Raw genomic sequence first — 16,891 nt, 5'->3', positions numbered from 1 at the left:
CAAAACATCTATCATTGTGTACGATGCAAACAGACGTACAAGTGCTCCACTTCTAATGCATAATACTTGTAATTTGGTAGTATATATTCAGTTCTCTACCTCTGATGAGGGAACGAACTTTACAAATAAATGTTCCTGGGGCGTACACAAAATGATATAAATATTGGCAATAATGATTGGTGTTACCGATCTTGTTTATGATACGCAAAAGATTGGATAAGCTCTTCCAACAAGTAAGAAACTAAAATTACTCATTGAATCAATTCAAAAGGTTCAATGTTGTTGCTTTAAACAAACATACTCCGAGTGAGAGCGAAAATGAAAATGTGTTGTAGTGTCCATCTTATTGTTCGTTTTTTGATTAGTATACATTTTCACCGCTAAGCCAATGGTCATTGTTATATGTATAAAATATAGTACGTTATTATATGTTTTCGTGGATGTACTAACAAGTGGACCATCGTTCTCTGTTTAGCGTATAAATCGCCGTTTACTTTCAACAATAACAGACAAAACAACAATTTATTTTTCGGGACAAGAAATAATGAAAGGTAAAGGGCTATTAAGCCTTACATTGACATCAGTGACTGACTGATCATCCAAGTCGCAATGGTGTAGTTGGGAGCATGACAGACTGAAGATCTGTTGGTCACTGGTTCGATCCCGGTTTGTGACAAATTTTTTCTTTTTTTTTTTTCATCACATTGAGCTGAACAATACTTTGCTCTTGCTCATGTTGTATTGGAGTCATCGTCCGGTGATTAAGTAAAGTGATGAAACCGACTACTTGAGGCAAACCCAGTTCAACGACCGGGAAGAAAAAGCTAATCAAAAAGGTTAAAAGATATTGGAATTAGGAAAAGTTGTGCATTTCAACTTAATTATCGAGAAACTAAATCGAAAATGATTAGAGCATTCATTTGACGGGGAAAACTTCAGAAACCTAATATAGATTCCTGATATTTTCTTCTTATGTATTATATTTTTGATTTTTTCCGCTTTTAAAGTCCTATTTTATATTTAGCATCATGAAACAAAGAATATAATCACACATAATCATGATACTTTTCAGATAAATATAAAAAAGGAATATTATTCCGTCAGGGGGAATCGAACCCCCGCCGCATCGGTGAGAGCGATGAATCCTAGCCACTGGACCATGACGGATTTCTTACAATCCAGGTGTAAGAAGAAAGTTACAATTGGCAACATAATTATCTGATCGAAATTAAGTTGATTCATGCACGAAGAGTTAATATGTAGTAGATAGATACATTCCTGGTGGTAACCGAAATGAAAAAAAATGGTTTCTAGTCTTTACAATAAATTTCATCAAATTTAATATAACTTATTTTATTTAATTTTATTCTACTAACTTTGCTCCATGCAGAAAGCAATCCCATCTAGAACTTCGTATCGTCCATCAAAGATTATAATAAAAAGGTATGCGTAAATAGAAACAAGTAGCGATGCAAAAAAAAAAAAAAGAAACAGAAACCGTAGAGACAATTAAACAACAAGAGGTCAGTAAAAGAGTAGTAGAACTTGTAAGAATATAGAATCAAAGTTTTTTACTGACCAAGTTATTTTGCAACAATATCATTTGAAAATGACAATGAAAATGAATGAAGAAAATCAAATATGGAAAGAGAAAAAGAAAAAGAAAGAAAAAGAAAGAAAAAGAAAAATTTTGACCAGTGAGGGATTCGAACCCTCGCATCTTTCGATATAGCAAGACTTGATTGAACAGTCCAAGTTTTCACTTGAGTGCTACGCCATAGACCGCTCGGCCAACTGGCCATTGGATGACTGCTCTTTAGTTAAATAATATATCAACGACTTTCTACCTTTTTATTTTTTATTTTTGTTTTTAATTTTTTTGGGGGACTATCTCATATCTTACCTGCGATCATCCAATGCAACAACCCATCAACCACCTACCACCTACCACCTGCTAAATACTGTTACTTTCTTTCTGCCTTTCGTAACGTACTTATCAAATAGAAACGAATTTTTACAATATGAATTAATTTTTTATTCGTCGGTTCCTCCTTCTTAAAAATAAAATAAAACAATTGTAACAATTGTTATAAAACAAATAAAAAAAACAAGATAGAAAAAAAAAAGAAAAAAATGAATTTCTTCTTGCATACGATGGTGATTCTGCTTTATTTTTTTCTATCTTTTTTTTTTTTCACCAGTTGACTGATGATGATAGCTCATAGATAACACAGCATAGAAAACAGCTACAGCTATTATGACTATACCATCGCTCGAAAAAAAATCCTGTTCCTCATTTCTTCTACTGTATTTACATACAATCACTGCAAAGCTTTAACAATCAGTGACAGTGCAAGTATTATGGGAACTTACTTACATAGATGCAAAGAAAAGAAAATTCTGTAAAAGTAACAGCAACAACGATTTAAGAAGATAGGTATGAAGACTACACTAAACTCGAATTATTTTGATTTTAATTTTCATTTTAATTTTTATCCGTAATTATCAATAATGAAAAAGAGCTTCGCAAAATTAGATAGTAGTGAATATATTTTTAATGGTAAGCATCATAACAAGTCCCGGGTAGCTCAATCGGTTTAGAGCGTCTGACTCTTATGAAAGGTCATCAGAAGGTTGCGAGTTCGAGTCTCGCCTTGGGAGTTTCTTTTTTATTTCTCATCATAGCTAACTATAATAATTTGCATTGATAGAGTACTAAGTAATAAACTAATCAAGATGATATTTAGGATAAGCAAAGTGGAGACATTTCAAAGGCCATAGATGGATATAAAAAGAAGGGTAAAATTAAATAAAAAGAAAAGCAAAACATTGAAAGAGGAAAAAAGATATTGACCCCGCCAGGAGTCGAACCTGGAATCTCCTGATCCGTAGTCAGGCGCCTTGACCATTGGGCCACGAGGCCTTCGTTAGTAACATTGTTATAGTATAAAATTATATTACACATAAAATAATAATTCTATTGAAATAAAAAACTTTTTTCTGCTTGTCTAAATCCAATTAACCAATTTTTGGGCATTACCTTTAGTGCAACTTCTTTTGAAGCAACATGATAAATTAGCTTACTCCTAATCGGTGCAATATAAATTCTTGGTTAGTGTGTTTGTATATACGGTTTGTATAAGCAATTGCATTAACGTATGTATACGCCGTTTTGCACGGCCAACGCCTAGTTAAGCTAAATCAATTTAAGTTATAATTCACTATTTGCATATTTCCACCAGTTGTACTGAAATTATGGAGTTTTTAATTTATTTTTTTTGAATACATGCTCATTTAATGGCTTGAAAAGTCAATAACAGCTTGTTATTAAATTTCTGCAAATCAAGGTAATCATTTTGATAGTTATTCTCGTCACATGATCGTCTCGCATTCATGATCAAGACTTTACTGTCACCTTCCCTCACGATACGTGATCTCTCATTGCTTTTCAACTTAACACAATGAAACGACATACGATTGATGATTCCAATATGTTTATGAATTCAAAAATTGACTTACGTTTTTTTTCTTGGTAGGTTAAGTAAACTTTCATGGGATAAAATATTAGATGAAGGGTTGTTTAGAAAATTGCAATCATCGTAAAGGCCACCCGCCAATTTCATCGTTACTTTTTGCTAAACATAATTAAGGATTGAAAAGGAAAGGAAAGAAAAGAAAAGAAGAGAAGAGAAGAGAAAGATACAAAGCAGTCCTTTTTCTCTCCTGTTAAATCGTTGTTATAACTCTTAACTGCCAATCGGCAGGCCTCACTTGTGATTACTCAGGACTGTGTGATCTGGTCTTTTGTGAGAGGTTGGATCTGAGAACATATTATCGACTAAAAGTTTATTTTGTAAGAAACAGATGCTCTTATGTGCAATAATTATATACATGGAAAAAACAACAACTCTTTATGACAACATGACTAATAATAATTGCATACCAGCTAATATCAATTGAGCCTGAATGATTCTTCGCTTAACAACTCGGGGATCAATTCAAATGAGACAGTTTTACCAGCTAAGTCAAAACAAAATAAAAATTGTAATCAATTCAGCTATCGTTCAATACGATAAAAAAGCCTGATGTCGTTTACGAAATTAATGACACTTGGCAATAGAATACACTATGAGTCCTACTCAATAGTTCAATTATCCGTTTGAAAAATTTGTGAATATTTAAATATTTGATTGTTCATATGATCCTCATATGATTTGTAAATTCCACTCACTGTATTTCGTATTTCGTATTTCGTACTTCAGAACAGTATAGGGCGTACGTACATGCAAGATAATGGCGAGTGTAAATCAAAATGATTCGTATTAGATTCGAAACTTTTTCTATCTGTCATTCAGACATACTCATGCGGATTTTTGGAAATTTCTTACTTTCTCTTAAACATTTCAATATTTGTATTTTATTTTTTCTTTCCACTTGTTCATTTCATTGACCCTTTTAATAAGCTTACAAATATCATGTAAATATTGTATAAATCGTCCTCAAGAAGTGTGAGGAAATTCATGACGAGTACACATAACTTCACAGAATAAGGTTTGATCATAAATTGTACACATGGAAAGTAACGAAATGATCGGTTTCTTACATTGAGAAGGAACTTACGAGTCCAATGAATTCATGTTATGATCTATAACACGAACAAACTGAACCGCCTCGCCAAACCAGACATTCCTTAGTTCCCTCAGGAAGATTATGTGTGTTTCTCAAGGACAAGAAGCTGCACAAGATTATATTATTATATTATATATATGGAAATTTACAAATGGTCATGAGATGTTTTGCGCAACATCCCGAGGTGTACGATGACTATATGAGACTAGAAAAGAAGATGAACGTACACTCACGGGGCGGTTGTTATCTATTGTTTTCATATTCCGTTTCGCTGTTGCATGTTTTAGAACGAACTTATTCATTTAGCTAATAGAAGGGTAAAGAAAAGCAAAACAAAATGGAATGAAACAAGAAAAGAAAAGAAAGCAAAAAAAAGCAAAAAGAAATTGACCCCGCCAGGAGTCGAACCTGGAATCTCCTGATCCGTAGTCAGGCGCCTTGACCATTGGGCCACGAGGCCTCTTGATTGATTACTTGTCTACCTAAATTTTTTTCATGCTTTTGTTGAATGTTTGTAACGTTTACTACATACTACATACTACATAGTATGATTGTCATGTCCCATGTCCAACCAAGCATCCGCTCGTTTCCCTGACAAGCTAGTTATTAATATATATATATTCATATCTCCTACTTTTCTCTGCTATCAATTCCTTCCCCCATATTGAGCTATTTTTGATACGAGCGATTAATGATATATATATATATATATATATATATTTTCTGAGATTTTTTTTTTTTATTTCATTTAGCTAATTTAGCTCGCTTTAGCATTACTGATTGTTTTCGTTCGACGGATGTGTAGTTTGCGGTTGCTACTATGAATTTATCGTTTGCTTTTTATGCTAAAATTTATAAAATCATATGCAGAGTGTTTTATTTTAATCTCTTTCTTTCGCTTTGCTTTGCATTGCTGACAGACATCCATACTTGCATGCATGTATATTAGATATAGATATAGATATAAATATAGAATATGTATATGTATATGTATATGTATATGTATATGTATATGTATATGTATATGTATATGTATATGTATATGTATATGTATATGTATATGTATATGTATATGTATATGTATATGTATATGTATATGTATATGTATATGTATATGTATATGTATATGTATATGTATATGTATATGTATATGTATATGTATATGTATGTGTAGAAAAGTAACACAGTTATTACAGAACAGATTAGATTACACTAACATAAAGTGCTTGTAACAAATGGTCGCATGATGTAGTTGGTTATCATGTCGATCTAATAAGTCGAATGTCGCCAGTTCGAGCCTGGCTGTGACCATTAATTTTTTCGTTTCTTTTTATTTTTTTATTTATTTTTTTTTATTTTTTTTTTTTAAAATCCATTTCATTTGGTCTTTGATTGAATTATTTGTTGATCTTTTGTAGATCTTTTGTTGAAGCAATGTCTTTTTATTGCAGAGTTCCAACATAGTGTAAAACACCCTGTATGATCAACCCAGTGAGCGCAATATATAAAATTTATAACAAACCAAAATAGAAACACTGGAACAAGAGCAAAAAAAAGCAATATAGTGAAACAATGAAATAACGACAAAACGGAAAAAAAAGAAAAAAGAGAAAAACTTGGACAAGCCAGAACTCGAATCTGGGACCTCTTCCATGCTAAGGAAGCGTGATAACCATCTACACCACATGCCCTTGGTTGATAACATTAGGATAAATAAAATATATTACAGCAAGTAAAATAAAGAATGAAGTTTTATCACTTGTTCCTTTGCAAAGTACTCATACGTATATTCAAATTCATTCATCTTTCTATATCATATTATATGTATTGGTTCTCACACGATACGCAGAAGCAGAAGCAGAAACAAAAAAGTATTGCATTATTGTTATTGCCATCGTTATTAGCTGTTTAGTTATTTATTTTGAAATTGACATTGACATTGAAATTGAACTGAATTTTGATTGTTGATTGTTAAATGTTGAATACTGAATATTGAGAACGGCCTAGCAAAGAAATAATATTAATAGAAAAGCAACGAAATTAATACATTGTATTCGTACATAGGTAATGAACAAACACTGATTGAGACAATCAGAGAAATACATAACCACAGAAACTGCTTCAGTATGAGTGTCTGTCTCCTTTGCCTTTGCAGGAAACCTTGGGAGCGAAAGGTCCTTACCATCTAAGTTGTAAACGTAAAGAACAGGAAGTCCTTCAACGAAGGCCGTGTGGTTTAGATGGTTATAATTTCTGCTTAACATTCAATGTTCGCAGACGGTCCCAAGTTCGAGTCTTGGCACGGTCATAGCCTTCACTTTTTTCAACTTTTCTTTTTTTTTAGAACCATCCAATGGATGATGAATGTTTATTTTTTTTCTACATCTATGCTATTATCCTATTCATTGTTGATGGTTTCATTTAGTTTGCTTAGTGTCAGTTTACTAGCAATTTTTTGTCTCATTTCACCTGATAGCATGCATCATCATCATCTACTTTCACTTAATGAATATGACTCTGAGTGAACAGCCAAAGATGAAGAAAGCCATGTACAAAACAGTATTAGAAACGCAAAATCGAATGGCGTTCTCAAATGCAAGGAAGAACCCAAGTATGAGGAAAAAACGAAAAAACGAAAAAAAAAACAAAAAATTAAAAACCACACAAAAAAAGAATCACTCTCCCTCCGGGATTCGAACCCGGGCTGCCAGCGTGACAGGCTGGTGTACTACCCCTATACTAAGGAAGATTTGCTTATTTATCGTTAATAGTTAATTAATATATTGCTGTAAACTATTAATCAATTGATTAAAAGCTTGTTTACATCATTTGTCTACCTCTGTTGTTAAATATTCAAACTAAGAAAAACGAAAAACGAAAAACATTGGAAACTATTAACACAATTTTAGGAGAAAATGTTGAAAACTTAAACCTTTTACGAAACATTCGTAGTATTGACAAACCTAGAGAATTATCATCTGTAACTACTTTTACACTTATACACAGCTTTTAGCTGCTTAAGCCATATTGGATATATTGAGATTAATACACTAGAAAATATTGGCACCTATATATGTATGGAAAGAATAAAATCCAATTCGCATTATAGTATCAATAATACCAAGAATAAACTTGGTTAGTCCTAATGTATCACTTCAACTTGTTCTTCTTTCACCTTTACAAGTTCATCAATTAATTCATTGATATGTCAATACGATTTTGCGCTATATCTTCTCGTAATTAAGAGGCATCTGCTCCGGAATCTATTAGAAAGATTAAACATTGAAATCATTTGTTTCAATTAATGAAATTTAGAGCGTCCGTCCTTCCTAAGTATTGATGAAGTATCCCGTATTTATTTTTTACAGCAACGATCCTCGTTTTTCGTGTGGGGATAACGATCTTTTAGTTATTCTGACCTTATGAACTTTGTTTGGTTATCATTATATCTCTTTATTCTTCCTTCTTCCTTTCTTGGGGTTTCTCCTTGAAAAGCTTTATTAATGGAAATAGCCGATATGTGCGTTTTTGTGACGAAATTTGTTTTTCTATATTTTTAATGCTTCTTCATAGTCCACGTTTATTAAATTGTTCTTTTATGGCAACGTACTTATGTGGGACAAAGATGAACTTTAAAATCTCCCTTCATTCATTTCCTGCCTCGCGAAATACGGAATATTTTTAACAAAACATTCGGCTAGAATGAGCACCGGAGAAAGAAGCTTATGCAAATATAATAACTTTTCGCAAATGGTACAATTTTTTAGCAGCTACTGACGAGTCGTTTAAAACATGACTAATAAGAAAAATTAAAAAAAAAATAAATAAATAAGACGTGAAACCACAAATATACAACCATTACCAAAATCGGAAACTGTTTTCATTCATTTTTCGATTGATTTATTCATCGTCTTTGTCGTCATTCCACAGGCTAAGTGTTAACGGGTTTACAGAAAACATTACAATTGTAATTTCTATAATTTCATGACTTGAAGACGATAATTGAATCTAGTAGCTTCAGTATTGTATTCGTTAAAAATGGAGCCACGTAGCTAAACTCTTTGCCTCTTCAAAGGTTGCAACCATCTTTTCCGGTTTATGTCATATTCTATATAATGTTTGACTTGATTCCATTTTTGGGGGATGATTAAATATAACAATAAGGGTCAACAAAAGTAAAAAACTCATTATAAAACAGCTTTTACCATTTCCATTGGAAAGGTTGTTAATTTCTGTCAGTTATAAAGGTCAACTTATTCACTGTTTGTAAAACGTAGGAATACAAACAAACCATTGTTGATATCAGAGGTTATCAACAAAAAAGTAATATTAAACAAAATCTTTTAAAAACCTAATATTCAATTGTGCACGATACTGAAATTTAAGCAGTGCAAAAACTTAATGAAAGGGGTGGGACTCGAACCCACGAGCTTTCGCACTAGTGCCTTAAACTAGCTCCATAACCACTCGGACACCCTTCCGTTCGTTGATGGCTTATTTTTGTACAATAATCTATAATCAAGATACATTCGTTCTATAGACCCCTCCAATCTGTAATTGGCATGGCACATGATTCCGTTCATCGTATTCTTACTTCGGCACGTACTACTGCTTTGCACAAATTTCTGCTTGTATGATGCAGTGGTTAATGCTATATTTGAAGAAAAATCATAACACCGTATTTGAGAAAGGGAAAAAAGAAAAATTTTCCGTTGCGGGGAGTCGAACCCCGGCCGCGTCGGTGAAAGCGACGAATCCTAGCCGTTGGACCACAACGGATTGATTAATCAAACTGTGACTAAAAGTATATAGATATTATTTTTTGATTAGAGTATCAAGCCCGGTCTCTTCGTACTGTAGTATACATGTATTGGCTATACAAATATACGTATTATAAAAACGAGAACTTTCACTCATCACGATTTCATTTTGTATCTGTCACATCATAAGACTGATTTTCTAATTCTTACGAACAAAGTAATCGCTCACTTGATAGTAATTGTCCGGAAGATTTCTTCAATAAAATTTATTCTTTTTTTTTTTTTTTTTTTTAAAAAAAAACCCTGTTACTATGGTTTCCAGAATATTTTTGTATTTGTAGCAATGTCATGTTTTGATACCGTTGGCTGCTAAAAGACTTAAACTTAAGGGCAATAAAAGTAACATTTGAATATTGTAAAAGACGATAAAAATGTAGTGTACTTAAGCTATTTACCGTTTGATTGAGCCTTATTTGAATTGTTAGGTTTACTTCATACATACAAAACCGCAGTGAACAGATTCCTTAAATATATGCGTTATTGAGTAAGTGGAGTCATACATGCTATCCATCGTCAACAACCATTGGACTGAAGAATCTCAAAATTATCATACAAAACTAAAGAACTCTTTAAATACATTCCATTTCTTTTTATTAATTTATTAATATTTAGAAAATTAATTCTAAGGGCTAGTTGGTATTTAGACCATAAACAGACAGTACTAAGAAAGACGTTCGGAATGAAAGAATAAGGTTTGGAGGTGGCCTGGGTATTGTATGGTTTGATCTATGGGTAATACCCCGATCTTAAGCGTTAACGTATAAGTAAAATAGCGATATATATTACTTGCCCTTAAAAAATAATTTACTAGGCGTAATCTATGTTAACAGCGGTTGAACGTCAGGTTTTTATGAGCAAAAGACAAGTAATTCAAGAAAAATGCTGTAACAAATGATTGTATTAAAAAATAGGTCGTTTTTCTCATGTTTCCTGCTTCTCATAAGGAACTGTTTAATTACTTCTTTTCTCAAATGAAATGAATAACCAATGGCTTCTTTGCATTCCACCAATCAATGAAACAGTTAAACAGCTTAGTCAATAACCATACACCTATAATGGGAGCAGTTTCCTTGCTGTTTAAGCATCTACGCAATACAATCGCGAACATAAATTTTTGTTAAACCAAAACCTTTGCACAGTTATAAAGTCACGGCCATCATTATCCTTTTTTTTTTCTTGAAAGTAATATGGCATTTCCGTTTTTGCTGGTCGTAAAAGACTTGTTTTAAATTCGACTTCTTGTATTATGTAGTTTTGAGATGGGTTACCCCTTAAAACACGTTACGAAAGAGAACATTTGTAATCATTGTTACTGAAATATTATGCTAGTAGTAATCAAAATTGCTTTGATATAAGTATAACTACTCGTCTGCTTAAATGCTGTGATGAAGGATTTAGCAATACGGTGTTAGGTAATAAAGCGTCTCTCTATTGACGCGTTCATAAGTCATCCATAATTAGCCAGACTTGTTAGTAACCAATAGACAATCCACATATCATAAACCTTTTTTGAATGTTTCAAATGTATTTATCTTAGTCCCTTGAACAATAAGAATCCGCAATTGAGTAACATCGACACAGAATAATTATGTACAAGAAAGCTCATATAATCTCATGTGATGTGTTTTGTGGGATTGATTAATTAAAACTTACGAATGTAGAAGTCAATCCTATTCAAATTACTTTTATTTGGCTTACTAATCTATTACTGCCGTGATACAACAAGGATCTGAGGTTTCGCCCATTTCAAATGCTTTTTTCTTGTATTTGGGATAGACGGGAAAAAATATATACCATATTTAGCAGGCATATTAAAGAAGCTAAACGAGTAGTCAAATACAAGGAAAAACAATCTTTTCTTGCAATAATTAGCCAAATAATATTTTGTGCTTTAGTGCGTAAACATAGCAATATTAATTATATTAAGGTGTAGAATATATCGTGCTGTTAAACTTACAATCACAGTATAATAACATGTATCATTTTATTTTGAATATATATAGTAATAATACATTGCAGCTGTTCGCAGTGCGCAGGAATAACATAAAATGTCTTAATTCTATTTAACGATTCATTGATTAATTAGCTTCGAAAATAATTTCTAGTGTGTATCATAATTCTATACCAATTCAATTAACTTGTGCTAAATTGAAATTTAAGTACCAAAACAAAGTAGTAAGACTCCGGGGACAGTTCACTATATTTTTTTTCTTAGGGTTTGAATCTCAGAAGGTAAAAAGCTGCAAATGTTTCTTTTGCATGAATTAATATTGAGTATGCTCCATGTTAGATTGTTTACTTATTTTTTGAAGCAAGTCAGAGCTATTATTTTTTTCAGTATGAATTGGGGAAACATATATGCATAACACGACCGTCAAATTTAAAATAGTTTTCAAGAAGTAATGTCAGTCAGAACAATAGGTTTTCCAAGTGAACTTACAACATTCTGTTTTAAGTTAGCCAAGTAAATCAAAAATTCTTTTACCTTAAAAAATGTTCTCCATTCTAGTGGATCTCCACTGCTTTTTATGAAATTCACTAATTCCAAATTATGACCTAGCGTCTTCAATGCTATTTCACCCTGTAACAGACATTTTCTCTTATCATGCAGCTTAACATAAAGCATACTCTGTCCGATTGTATGCTTAGTTGTTAAAGAAACCGCTAACAAACGTAAAGCGTCATAAAGCCGATCAATTATATACTGCTTAGAAGCCTTTGAGTAAAACCTTGTTAACCGTTCCGGAGGACAAATTTCGTAAAAGTTGGTAGCTTTTCCGGCCTATCTCAGTTAGATAACATTACTATAATTCAACTTACGAGTCGTTCGATAAAACCGTTCGTGTTGCAGAACTGACTCAACGAAGGATCCTTTTCCATCAGTTCCGAAGCATCAACCTCTTCATTCACCTGAACTGGTTGGGAAAGATGACCATATATAGCTGTATGGTCATGAATGTCAGAATCTGACACTTTTGTTGTTGGTTGTGTCATGGAAATAGTTCCATATCTGTCAGAAGTTAGCAACAATATACAAAATACTACAACGTACGAAGCACTATCTGTAAGTGATGAACGAGGCTTATCCAAATCAATATGCAACTTCAACATTAGCCTCGAAGCGAGAGCAACAGGGTCAGAACAGTTTCCATTATCAGTACGGAATGAAATATTAGAAGTAAGCCATGGATGCTGTAAAATACGTTTTGTTGGGAACCTTTTAGAAGGATCAGTACGTAGCATTCCAGTGATAACAGCTATCACGTTAGCAGGTTACCTAGTATTTTAAAACGTACAATATGCGCCTGGCGACAAGCGATTCCATGGATAAGAAGACGGTCGTTCACCTTGCTTTCTATAGATTAAATAATCTCCCGTATTGCTGATAGCCTCATCCCATGGGGTATTTCCAGACAAAAGAGCGAAGAGTATTATTCCACAAGACCATATATCTACCTTGGCACCATCGTATTGCCCTGTAATCTCTGGTGCAGCGTACGGGGGACTTCCTACTGGGCTATTTAAAAGTCTACTTTTACCCTTATAAGCATAGAGAGATGCAAAACCGAAGTCTGATAATTTCAAATTGCCATTGTAATCCAGCAAAATGTTCTCAGGCTTTAAATCTCTGTGAGCAACACCTTTTGAGTGCATGAAAGATATTCCTTCCATTAATTGAGCAAAATAGAACTGCGCGACATCTTCATCAACCCCAACGTCAGGCTCTGCATTTGCGTTAGGACAAACTTTACTTTAGTCATTTCAATGATTCTTACCAATTTTGTCAAATAAATCTCCGCCCTGAGCAAATTCAAGAGTAACCCAACGCCAATGTAAGTTCTCTGCTGTGTCATAGAAGTGAATTATGTTTTTATGTCCATTGCATAGACGATGCAGCTGGACTTCACTAGCAATCCTACGTGCCCAGACACTGGAGCCCATACATTTTGTTGCAAACTTTTTATTAATAAACTTTACGGCGTAAATTTTTGCATTCTCATCATAGCAAAGTCGAACACTATAAAGCAATTAGCCACTATCGAACCAGCGAAACATACGATGCGAAAGCGCCAGTTCCAATCTCTTTACCAATATGGCATGGGAAGTTTTCTATACTCTTTGTCATAGTATCTTTAAAATACTTCTTAGATACTTTACTTTTTTAACAGCAATAGGTCTGGTTATACGAGTCTCTTTATTTCCTATGAGGAACAAAATCAATAATTTAACATCGTTTTCTTTTCTTTAAGTAAGAATATTAAGTTCAACTTTGTCACCGACTTTATTTGTTGTCTACTATATAGTCGGCATATTGTTTACTGTTGTTATTTAACCTTTACCAAGACTAGCGCACAACCACTAAAGTCAACCATCCAACAAGGAATATGGATTCAGAAATGCAAAATCAGAGCCCTAATATGGCTTCAAATACAAAAAATACTTCCTCGTCAAATATGTCTACTGATGGGCATAGCGTTACAAAAAGGTAAGCTTTGTTTTCTTAATTCGATATCTTAGTTTTATTAACTTCCTGAATACAGGCTACGAAGTGAACTAATGAGTTTAATGGTATGAAAGAAGATTTATTTAGACCATATATCTAACTAAATATTGAAGATGTCGAATACCCCAGGGATTAGTGCGTTTCCTGACTCTGATTCAAACCTATTACATTGGGCGGGCACTATTACAGGTCCAGTTGACACCGTATGTTAATAGTTTACCCAAACTATCCTTTAATGTCTTGCTAATTCATTCTCAGTACTATGAAGGATTAAAATTCAAAATATCCATGACCTTTCCTGCCAACTATCCTTACTCAGCCCCGACGATCGTTTTTACTTCTCCTATGTGGCATCCTAATGTTGATATGAGCGGAAATATTTGCTTGGATATTTTGAAAGACAAGTGGTCGGCTGTTTACAACGTTCAAACCATTCTATTATCCCTTCAAAGCCTTCTTGGAGAACCTAACAACGCTTCGCCTCTGAATGCTCAGTATGTTTATTCTATTAATTACAAGAGTGCTAACCATTTATCATTAGAGCCGCAGAGCTATGGAGTAAAGATGCCGTTGAATACAAACGTCTTTTAATGCAACGCTACAAGGAAATTGACGAAATATAATTTCTTATAAACGAGGAATTAATGAGTTTTATCCACTGCTTCAAGTTTTACATGTCTTATGGAGAAATCCAATGTTTCATTATGCAAAACTTAAATGCTTTTTTCAAAACAATTCGGTTCCTTTTGATTGTAAAACTGAGCCTTTCTTTAAAATACGTTGCTTTGTAATGGTTTCAAATCATAAAAAGCCTTTAGCGATATCTATAGCTCATATCTGTTGTCCTAACTAATTGCTGTATGTACGAGTTGTTAGTTGAAGTACAGGATATCTTGATCTAGTGTTATCAGGTAGTTCACTTGTACTCAGGAGTGAGTGCTATTAGACGGTGATATTTTGAAAGAATGCATTGCTATAATATATACTAAAGAAGATTAATGTAATAGCATAGTATGAAGGGCTAGTTTTTTATTACATAGTGTACTACCTCATCTTACCGCCGTTAGTGAAAACCACATTAGCACTGAGCAAATCAATAGAAAACCGAACACATAAAAACGACCACTTAACTTAAATCCTTAATATAACTACCAAACAGCTGTTTTTGGAAAAAATTTGGTCGTTTTGCTACCTGTATTGTCAATCGTGTTATAACCTTCAGTCATCTACATATTCCTTACTTACGCATGCATCTTAGGAACAACCATCATGACAAAATCATTGGGAAACTCAAAAAGAACGCTGACCTCCTATAGAGAATTACCTGAGTATATTCATGGAACAAATTACGGTGAGAAATTGCTGACCAAAGAGCCTCAATGGCTACGATGGGAACAATATTTGAAAGATACCGAATCACCAAGCGTCGATTATACAGCTAAGAATGCCAATCCTTTACCTCAAACATGGAGCACGAGAGAAAAATCTGATTTTATAGAGGTCATGCAAAGCAATCTGGAGGCTTCTTTTTTCGGTAAGTTACCGGCATATTTGGTACAATAGTTTCTAATATTCATTATAAGGCCCAGATAGTGGAAGCGAACATGATGCGGCTTTAACCCGATCAGATTTTCCTGTACCAAACAACTGTTCTGTCTATTACTATGAAGTCCAAGTATTGTCTTGTGGTAAAGAAGGTAGAATATGTGTCGGGTTCTGTAAGAAGAATACACAAACAGGGCGTTTACCAGGAAACACTTCAGAAAGCTGGGGTTATCATGGACACAATGGTGAAATCTACCATGGATCGAAAACCGGAGAACGATATGGACCACAATTTCAAACTGGCGATGTCGTGGGATGTGGGTTGAATCTTATTAACAAAACGATATTTTATACAAAAAATGGAGCATATTTAGGGGTAGCATTTACAAACGTGAGCGATTCCTTGTACCCGACGGTAGGGCTGAAAAGCCAAGGTGAGCACATTAGGGCAAACTTTGGTCAAACATCATTTCTTTATGAGATTGATCATGCCGTTCAAGAAGAAAAAGAAAAATTACTGAATAAATCTTTGAAGTTTGTCTCAGCTGATGAACAGAATGAACGGAAAAGTTTACTAAAAGACCTTATCTCGTCATTTCTCATAAACCATGGCTATGTAGAAACGGCACAAGAGTTCTGTCCCGAAAAGGTGATACATTCAGGCGTAAACGTCAGAAAAAGTACGTGCTTTCCTTCCAAACTATTTCTAACCTTTATAGTGATTAACCAGTTATTGTGCAATGGAGATTTGGCCTCTGCTGTACAAGAAATTACTGTAAAATATCCCCAAGCAATTCAGGATTGCCAGGACCTATCTCTTTCTCTTCGGTTTCTCCAATTTCTTCAATTAATACGAAATATGCAACAAGTCCGCTCATACTCAGCCTCTTTCTCTGGTGTTATTTCGGAGCAAGAAGAGATGAAGATTTTAGATCCAGTCATGAATTATTCGCAACAATTTTTTAATGATTATGAAAAAGCTGAAAGTCAAGATCTAAAGAAAATGATTAAGTTAAGTATGGGACTTCTTGCGTATTATGATCCATCTTCTAGTCCCTTATCTTTCTTCTTAGAGAATGACTTTCAGAAGTACATAGCCAGCCGCATTAACGGATTACTCCTAAGTAAGTATTTAATCTTCTACTGAGTTGTTGTTTACTAACAATCTTAGAATTTAGCGGTTCTCCTCCTGAAAGCCATCTGGAACAATTTCTTCAGCATACGATTGCTTTTAATGATTTACTTTGCCAACAAAAGTCTTTACAGAATACTCTTATTAATGTTCAAAAAGATTTCATTTTACCATGAACAGGCTCAAATGACTTCTGTTGATAATATGCTATGAGTTACTGAGTATTATGCTTTTTCTATAAATAATGTAACTAATGTTTTA

The 16,891-nt window shown here is 33.6% G+C and overlaps 3 protein-coding genes and 12 non-coding genes across 15 annotated transcripts; 6 read left to right on the top strand and 9 right to left on the bottom strand.

Annotated features, from left to right (window-relative positions):
• The first annotated feature begins 603 nt into the window (after window positions 1-603).
• On the top strand, window positions 604-676 carry SOMG_20158. Its single transcript has one exon. It is a non-coding gene; the product is annotated as a tRNA-Phe (tRNA).
• Window positions 677-1,095: 419 nt separating this feature from the next.
• Window positions 1,096-1,167, bottom strand: SOMG_20157. The gene has a single exon. It is a non-coding gene; the product is annotated as a tRNA-Glu (tRNA).
• A 524-nt stretch (window positions 1,168-1,691) lies between these two features.
• SOMG_20156 lies at window positions 1,692-1,800 on the bottom strand. Its single transcript has 2 exons — window positions 1,763-1,800; window positions 1,692-1,735 (listed from the first exon to the last, which is right to left on the bottom strand). It is a non-coding gene; the product is annotated as a tRNA-Leu (tRNA).
• Window positions 1,801-2,577: 777 nt separating this feature from the next.
• SOMG_20155 lies at window positions 2,578-2,661 on the top strand. Its single transcript is given in 2 exon segments — window positions 2,578-2,616; window positions 2,626-2,661. It is a non-coding gene; the product is annotated as a tRNA-Lys (tRNA).
• Window positions 2,662-2,850: 189 nt separating this feature from the next.
• On the bottom strand, window positions 2,851-2,923 carry SOMG_20154. The gene has a single exon. It is a non-coding gene; the product is annotated as a tRNA-Arg (tRNA).
• Window positions 2,924-5,016: 2,093 nt separating this feature from the next.
• Window positions 5,017-5,089, bottom strand: SOMG_20153. The gene has a single exon. It is a non-coding gene; the product is annotated as a tRNA-Arg (tRNA).
• A 777-nt stretch (window positions 5,090-5,866) lies between these two features.
• On the top strand, window positions 5,867-5,940 carry SOMG_20152. Its single transcript has one exon. It is a non-coding gene; the product is annotated as a tRNA-Ile (tRNA).
• Window positions 5,941-6,246: 306 nt separating this feature from the next.
• Window positions 6,247-6,320, bottom strand: SOMG_20151. Its single transcript has one exon. It is a non-coding gene; the product is annotated as a tRNA-Ala (tRNA).
• Window positions 6,321-6,854: 534 nt separating this feature from the next.
• On the top strand, window positions 6,855-6,937 carry SOMG_20150. The gene is given in 2 exon segments: window positions 6,855-6,892; window positions 6,902-6,937. It is a non-coding gene; the product is annotated as a tRNA-Val (tRNA).
• Window positions 6,938-7,307: 370 nt separating this feature from the next.
• SOMG_20149 lies at window positions 7,308-7,378 on the bottom strand. The gene has a single exon. It is a non-coding gene; the product is annotated as a tRNA-Asp (tRNA).
• Window positions 7,379-9,031: 1,653 nt separating this feature from the next.
• On the bottom strand, window positions 9,032-9,110 carry SOMG_20148. The gene has a single exon. It is a non-coding gene; the product is annotated as a tRNA-Leu (tRNA).
• A 226-nt stretch (window positions 9,111-9,336) lies between these two features.
• On the bottom strand, window positions 9,337-9,408 carry SOMG_20147. Its single transcript has one exon. It is a non-coding gene; the product is annotated as a tRNA-Glu (tRNA).
• A 2,433-nt stretch (window positions 9,409-11,841) lies between these two features.
• chk1 (Chk1 protein kinase) lies at window positions 11,842-13,575 on the bottom strand (the record flags this gene model as incomplete). The annotated part of the gene is made up of 7 exons (XM_056181835.1): window positions 11,842-11,895; window positions 11,935-12,231; window positions 12,270-12,459; window positions 12,502-12,706; window positions 12,746-13,174; window positions 13,226-13,467; window positions 13,508-13,575. The coding sequence occupies 7 exons, from the start codon at window positions 13,573-13,575 to the stop codon at window positions 11,842-11,844; spliced, it is 1,485 nt and encodes a 494-aa protein (XP_056037907.1).
• A 259-nt stretch (window positions 13,576-13,834) lies between these two features.
• On the top strand, window positions 13,835-14,576 carry ubc11 (ubiquitin conjugating enzyme E2, Ubc11/UbcP4; the record flags this gene model as incomplete). The annotated part of the gene is made up of 5 exons (XM_056181834.1): window positions 13,835-13,935; window positions 13,991-14,018; window positions 14,067-14,156; window positions 14,212-14,447; window positions 14,495-14,576. The coding sequence occupies 5 exons, from the start codon at window positions 13,835-13,837 to the stop codon at window positions 14,574-14,576; spliced, it is 537 nt and encodes a 178-aa protein (XP_056037906.1).
• A 646-nt stretch (window positions 14,577-15,222) lies between these two features.
• On the top strand, window positions 15,223-16,806 carry gid1 (GID complex subunit, Ran GTPase binding protein Gid1; the record flags this gene model as incomplete). Its single annotated transcript, XM_056181833.1, has 4 exons — window positions 15,223-15,487; window positions 15,537-16,178; window positions 16,218-16,622; window positions 16,670-16,806. 4 exons carry the CDS (start codon window positions 15,223-15,225, stop codon window positions 16,804-16,806), a joined length of 1,449 nt encoding a protein of 482 aa, XP_056037905.1.
• Window positions 16,807-16,891: the final 85 nt, after the last annotated feature.

The sequence above is a fragment of the Schizosaccharomyces osmophilus genome, chromosome 2 (genome assembly GCF_027921745.1).
Source record: "Schizosaccharomyces osmophilus chromosome 2, complete sequence".
Classification (NCBI taxonomy): Eukaryota; Fungi; Ascomycota; class Schizosaccharomycetes; order Schizosaccharomycetales; family Schizosaccharomycetaceae; genus Schizosaccharomyces; species Schizosaccharomyces osmophilus.
Note: the sequence above shows the minus strand (reverse complement) of the source record. Positions and strands in the feature narration are given on the sequence as shown.